This window comes from Rhincodon typus, chromosome 9 (genome assembly GCF_021869965.1).
Source record: "Rhincodon typus isolate 14 chromosome 9, sRhiTyp1.1, whole genome shotgun sequence".
Classification (NCBI taxonomy): domain Eukaryota; kingdom Metazoa; phylum Chordata; class Chondrichthyes; order Orectolobiformes; family Rhincodontidae; genus Rhincodon; species Rhincodon typus.
In genome coordinates this window covers 18,995,854-19,003,022 of record NC_063340.1, presented here as the reverse complement: position 1 = coordinate 19,003,022, position 7,169 = coordinate 18,995,854, and the positions used below count along the sequence as shown (strand labels likewise).

General features: G+C 40.1%; 1 protein-coding gene across 1 annotated transcript in view; it reads left to right on the top strand.

Moving 5' to 3' along the window:
- Positions 1–7,169, top strand: part of LOC109918813 (ninein-like protein) — a 56,288-nt gene that overhangs the window by 7,363 nt on the left and 41,756 nt on the right. Inside the window, exons 4-6 of the mRNA XM_048600931.1 lie at positions 2,566–2,676; positions 3,469–3,558; positions 6,755–6,763. Of these exons, the coding sequence (XP_048456888.1) occupies positions 2,566–2,676; positions 3,469–3,558; positions 6,755–6,763 (210 nt within the window). The remainder of the gene's footprint in view (positions 1–2,565; positions 2,677–3,468; positions 3,559–6,754; positions 6,764–7,169) is intronic.

The window sequence follows — 7,169 nt, the reverse complement described above, 5'->3', positions numbered from 1 at the left end:
GGCCTGCTGTATTCATCCAGCTCTACACCTTGTTATCTCAGATTCTCCAGCATCTGCAGTCCCTACTATCTCTTATACCCTAACTAGTCTACTATAGATACCAAAATGAATGTGTAACTAAACTTGTTTTATTTCAGTGCTGATTCTAAACACGAAAAGTAAAAGTTTACATATCTGTATCATACCTATGACAAGCTCAGGATGTACATACTTTACTTTTAGAATGAGGAATAAAAGCCGACCAAGACATGGAGGAGAACTCCACTGCTCTTAAGGTGGTAGAGGGTTTTTTTAAATGAGGGAAAATGGGCCTCAATTTAACCTCTCATCTGAAACCTGAGACAGTGCAGCATTCCCTCAGTACTGCACTGAAGTGTCAGACTAGGTGAAGTCAGAGTTCAGCACAGAAACAGACCCTTCGGTCCAATGTGTCCACACCAACCAGATGTCCCAATCCCTAGTCCCATTTGCCAGCATTTGGCCCATATCCTCTAAATCCTCCCTATTTATATACCCATCCAGATATGTTTTAAATGTTGTAATTGTACCTGCCTCCACCACTTCCTCTGGTAGCACATTCCATACATGCACCACCCTCTGCATAAAAAAAGTTACACCTCATGGCCTTTTTTTAATCTGTCTCCCCTCACCTTAAACCTATGCCTTCTAGTTTTGATTGATTGATTGATTTATTGTCACATGTACTGAAATACAGTGAAAAGCTTTGTTTATGAGCAGTACAGGCAGATCATAATAAGCAGAGGATGTACAGATCAAAATGACTTAGAAAGAGGCACACAGGTTACATTGCATAGGGTGTGCACTAGGCGAGATCAATATTAGCAAGATCAGCGTTATCTGAGGCAAGAGAGTCCATTCATCAGTCTGATAATGGTCAGGTAGCAGCTGTTCCTGAGCCTGCTTGTGTGTGTGTTCAGGCTTCTGTACCTTCTGCCTGATGGGAGAGGTTGTAGATCAATACCGGGGTACAGTAGGTCTTTGATGATGTTGGCAGCAGCAGCGAGCCGTGTAAATGGAGTCCATGGATGGACATCCGTGATGGTTTGGGCTGTACACACCACCTTCTGTAGTTTCTTACAGTCCTGGGCAGAGCAGTTGCCATCCCGGGCCGTTATGCACCCAGACAGTATGTTTTCTATGGTGCTTCTATAAAAGTTAGTGAGGGACCTTATGGACGTGCCAAATTTCCTGAGCCACCTGAGGAAGAAGAGGCTTTGTTGTACCTTCTTGACTGTCGTGTCTACGTGGGAAGTCTAGGACAGGTTGTCAGTTATCGTCACTCCGAGGAACTTGATGCTCTTCACTTTCTCAACCTCAGTTCTGTTGATATAGATGGGTGGGGCGGGGGGCATTGTTTTGCACCCCCCCAAACAGAAAAAATAACCTTGTCTATTCACCTCTCATGATTTTATAAACATCTATAAAGGTCACCCCTCAGTCTCCGACACTCCAGGGAAAACAGCCCCAGCCTATTCAGTCTCTCCCTATAGCTCAAACACTCCAACCCTGGCAACATCCTTACAAATCTGTTTGGCACCCTCTCAAGTTTAACAATACCCTTCCTATAGAAATATGACTAGAATTGTATGCAGTATTATAAAAGTGGCCTCACCAATGTCCTGTACACCCTCAACATGACGTTCCAACTCCTATACTCAATGTTCTAACGAATAAAGGCCAGCATGCCAAATGGTTTCTTCACCACCCTGTTTATCTGTGACTTCACTTTCAAGGAACTTTGCACCTGCACCCCTAGGTCTCTTTGTTTGGCAACACTCCCCAGGGCCCTGCTATTGACTGTACAAGTCATGCCCTGGTTAGTCTTACCAAAATGCAACACATCACATTATCATAAATATCACATCTATTACTCCTCAGCCCATTGGCCCATCGGATCAAGATTCCATTGTACTGAGATAATCTTCTTCACTGTTCACTACACCACCAATTTTGGTTTCATCTGCAAACTTACTAACCATACTTCCTATATTCACATCCAAATCATTTATATAAATGATGAACAGCAGTGGACCCAGTGCCGAACCTTGTGGCACACTGCTGGTCACAGGCCTCCATTCTGAAAAACAACCTTTCACCACCACCCTTTGTCTCCTACCTTCAAGCCAATTTTGTATCCAATTGGCTAGATCCCCCTGGATTCCATGTAATCTAACCTTACTAACTAGTATACCATTCGGAACATTGTTGAACACTTTATTGTAGTCCATCTGGACAATGCCTACCGCTCTGCCTTCGTCAACCTTCTTTGTCACCTCTTCAAAAAACTCAAATTAGAGAGACATGATTTCCCACACGCAAAGCCATGTTGACCATCTCTAATCAGTCTGCCTGTCCAAATACATGTAAATCCTGTCCCTCAGAATTCCCTCCAGCAGCTTACCCACCACTGATATCAGGCTCACCAGTCTATAGTTCCCTGGCTTTTCCTTACGGCCTTTCTTGAATAATGGCACCACGTTAGCCTCCAATCTCTAATATATATCTAATTAATAGTTACTCAATAATATATTCTGTTTTCAACAGGAGAACAGTCGATTACAGAAGGAACTGTTGGAGACGGTGGAAAAATTGACTGAATCTGAGAAATTGATTTCCAGATTACAAAAGGACCTTGACTACGTGCTAAAGGAAAAAGCAAGTTTCACAATAATATGTTTGGAATATGCTTGACTTTTCTTCACAGGATTGTTTATGTTAAACGTGGGCAAAAGGCATCCAGGAAACTAGGCTTTTGAGAAATACAGAATGATTCTGTGATATTGCCTTTATATGTTGCAGAACATGGGCCATTGCACAGTGCAGAGTGTTTCAGGAACACTTTTCAGGTCAAGTAGAATTGGAGGTAGAGCCTCAATTGGGTGGGAGAGTGCTCTAATGGAAATAGTGGAGACGGTGAGTAAGTAGCTTAAAGGAGGTGTGATTGAAACAAGAAGGAGCAGGAAAAGGGGGAGCAGGAAATTGGGTCAAAGGGATGGTGAAGGGAGCCAAAGTAGGGGGTGGGAAAGAGAGATCCAATCAAAAAGGGAGGATGTGTTGAATAATGGACCAAATTATTTGCTCATAATACTGTAACAGTCAGTATTTGCCATCATTATTCCTGTACACCCTTGTGTCTATGGTATCACGACCTGTAGAATGCTACACTTCCATGTTGAGAATTGATGATAAAATAGGGAAAAACAATTGGTGAGATAAAATGTTTAAATATTTAGAATGCACAGCAGTTCAGAGTTATATGAAAATGATTTATATGAAAAATGATGGTCTATCAATTATGTTTTGAGTCTCGTGAGGTACACTATATTCTTCTCTCCCTCACATACACCCATTTCCTCCCACTCCCACCCCACAGTTACAGGGAACTAAATACCCTTTCTTTTTGTCCTAATTTGTGCTGTTGTCCTTTGTCCCCTATCTGTATTTCAGTTTGGAGCATGGGATCATCTGAATGTGGAGATCATTGGCCATGAGCAGAGGTTCACAGAGATTATAATGGAATATGAACAGCAGTGCAGGGTTAGTATTGGTCCAAAAAATCTTTTAAATACATTACATTGGAAGGACTCTTGGGCTGGCTCTGACTTCAATTTACTACCCAGTGATGACGGAGAAAATCTGGATAGGGACTGGATCAGGCTAGGATTCCACTTTAACAGCAATGAAAGACTGTTGGTGTCTGTAAAAGGTCCCCAGCAAATATGGGGAGGAAACTGGAAGTGAAGATGAAATTTGATTTGTTTCAGTATTTTCATGTGTTTCTTAAAATTTCCGATGTTTGTTGAACTTGCTTGCCAACTCCATTGAACTTAATTAATATGTTTTTTTTAGAATTAATTCTCTCTATTTTGATTTCCATCATTCTGCATTGTTAATTAACTGACAGATTTAAATATGGCAGGCGAGCTTGTGTATCAGGGAATAGATCCTGCAGCCTTGGCTGCTGTTGCATTTCAGTTTATTGTCTCCATTTCTCTTGATATTTGTTAAATATATTAACCTCAGTTTTAAATTTTTTAATTGAACCAACCTCACTAGCTTTATCCGGTGGGGGCAGGGTGTATCAGTTCCAGATATCCTCTATCCTGAAAAATGTTTCCTGCCATCACCCCTGAACAAATGGTCTCTGTTATGGGGCCGTTGTTCTGGACTCCTCTCCCAAAGTAAATAGTTTCTCTTTATTTACCCGATTTGAAGCACTTAATCATCTTAAGGACTATCTGACTGGTGTGTAGCAATAACTATCTGGAGACACGAGTAAGTGGTGAGAATGTGGAACTTGCTACCACATTTAGTGGTAAGATGACAGACATTTTAAGGAAAATGGCTTATATTTATATGTTGCCTTTTCAATGCCTCTTCTCAAGGAACAGCCTGTTCATTTTAATAGGTAGCACCTTTACATTTATTTTCTCTGACCATGGTATCCTAAAGTGATGACAGGGAAAACCTGCATAGTACCTTTGGGTCACGCTTACAGGGAACATTGGTGTTGTTATTTAGCACATGGGGTTAAAGGGATGAAAGGATATGGGGAAAATCTGGGATCAGGCTATTGAGTTGGATGATCAGCCATGATCATAATGAATGGTGGAGCAGGCTCAAAGGGCCGAATGACCTACTCCTGCTTCTGTTTTCTATGTTTCCTGTTTATTGCAGTAAAATGTCCCAAGATGCTTTACTGGAACATGGTGCCACATTTTGTGTGTTTGATAAAACTACATGAGATTTTGAGACGATTTTAGGAGGACTTGGTCAAAAGGGAGATTTTAAAGAACATCTTAAATGGAGGAGAGAGATGGGAATGTGGGGAGACTTGGGGAGGGAATTACAGCTGCTATGGCATGACAGTGAGTAGTGAATAAGTTAATATCAGGGCTGCGCAAAGAGTAGAATGGAAGGAGAACAAAGATCTTTGGAGGGCTTCATCACTGGAGGAGGTTACAGAGATAGAGGGTCCAAGTTATGGAGAAGTCTCAAAACTATGTTGAGAATTTTAGAATTGTACTGTTGCTGGATCAGAAACCAATATAAGTCAGTGAGTACAAGATAGTGGGAGGTCTAGTTACGAATTAGAATGTGGCAGCAGCAGTTTGGATGAATTCAAGTATATGGAGATTGGAAAGTTGGGAGGCTGTTCAGGAATATATCAGATAATCCAGTCTAGAGGTAACAGTGGCATGGATGAAGGTTTCAATGGCATATAAGCTGAAGGTGATGTTAGAAAGGTGGAGGTAGGTGATCTTGGTGGCGAAGCATTCATATTGATTGTTCATCTCAGCCTCAAATCAGATGCAACAAGGGTGGGGCTTGTGATGAGGGGGCTAATTATGACTGATTTGAAAAGGATAGGGACAGTAAATTATCTGAGGACAGAAAACCTTGAAACATATCAAATAACTTGGGGCCAATAGATAAATTGGGCAGTGGGAAGTTTGGTGGGGATCAGGTTGAGGAAACTAGCAGTTAGTCTCACGGATGAGGTGAGCTCAGAGACAGCTTGAGGGGAAAGTAGGGAGAAATGACAGACAGAACGAGTTAGTGCAGCTTCGAGTTAGTGCAGAGGGAAGCTAAGGCAAGGTTTTGCTTAGGAAAAAGGAAGAAAACAACAAAGGCAGCTGAACATCAATTTTGCTGACAAAAAGCTTTATGCGGGGAAAGTTTTTCACATGGAGGATAGGTGAGTGGAGGTGGTGGAAGCAGGCACATTAGCATTTAAGGCGTACCTTAATAGACACATGAACGGGAGGCGAATGGAGGGAGAGAAACCACATATGGGTAATAAGTAGTGGGGCCAAAGGGCATGTTCCTGTGTTGTATTGTATTGTATTGCAATTGTTGAATGCTCAATCAGTATGTGAGAAAAATAGAAATATACAGCAGTAAGGTTAGTAACTTGGGTCCAGTGGATCCAATGCCCTGTTTTTGTTTGGTAAAATTCTATCTAATGTGTGTGAATGAGTAACAAATTGCAGAACTGTAAAGATCCCTTTCTGCAAGCCTTGGAGTTCAACTTGTACTAGGTATTCATTTATTTAATTATGTTAATGAAGCAAGTCTAATAGCAATAGTAAATTTCTACATGCAGATATCTACCTTTTTCATTTGTCTATTTATTCATTAACTTTTCAGAGTCTATGCTCTTTATCTGTTTTTTAAAGCACTTTAGTTGGTACTGAACAAATACCTTCCTATGCAATATTATGAAATTAATGCCAGTCAGTGTGGCTGGTAGAGTGTTGATTGGAATTAAACACCTCCAAATCTGATCATTGTGACATCTTATTTGAGGGAAGTTCAGTTTCACAAGGAGTTGATGTTGGTGAGGCCCATTTAGATCATGGCTGTTCCTAAAATTTGGCTTGTCAATGTAACTCATTTAAAATAAAACCTTAATACCATTCAACCTAAGGCATATTTTTATTGTCATTTGTAAAAATTAATAATCCTGCTTCTAGTTTTAGGTAAATCCTTCAGTCAAGTGATCACAAAGTATTACTGATCTAGTTGAGCCACAATACTATTGTTAGTGGAAAGTAATTATTGTTGATTTCATTCTTAAACCCCTCTTTTTGTCTGGATAAGGGAAAGGATTAAATTGTACTTCATATAAATTCCACAACAAACAATGTCTCTTTATAAAAGTAGGCAGTAGCTGTACTCACTTTGTCCACTGTCTCTCTTTATTCTAATGCCTTCCTTTTGGAATTACTAGAGAGTGAAGGTGAGCATTCCTCAAATTAATTTTTTTTTAATGAATGACATTTTCTGTATTTTTAAAATTACAAATCAAACTTAACATATTAAAGTATATTCTTGAATTTGTTTTGTTCATTGTTCCTAATCCTTCCCCATTTCCAGTACCCCATGTAAAAATTAAGTGAAGATGTCAGAGAGTAGCCTAATAAACCCATGTCCATTTAAAGTGATTATCTTCACCTCAGTCTTGCCTTGAAACTAAGTAAGTCAATGCTCAAATTTTTTTGACTTTCCAATTTGACACATCAACAATACATTTCAGCAGGCCTTCATCTCTTTCCAATTACACAGTAAAGAGTGAAATAACTCCACAGATGCTGGTTCACCATTTACCATTTACCATTTACCATTTACCATTTACCATTTACCAT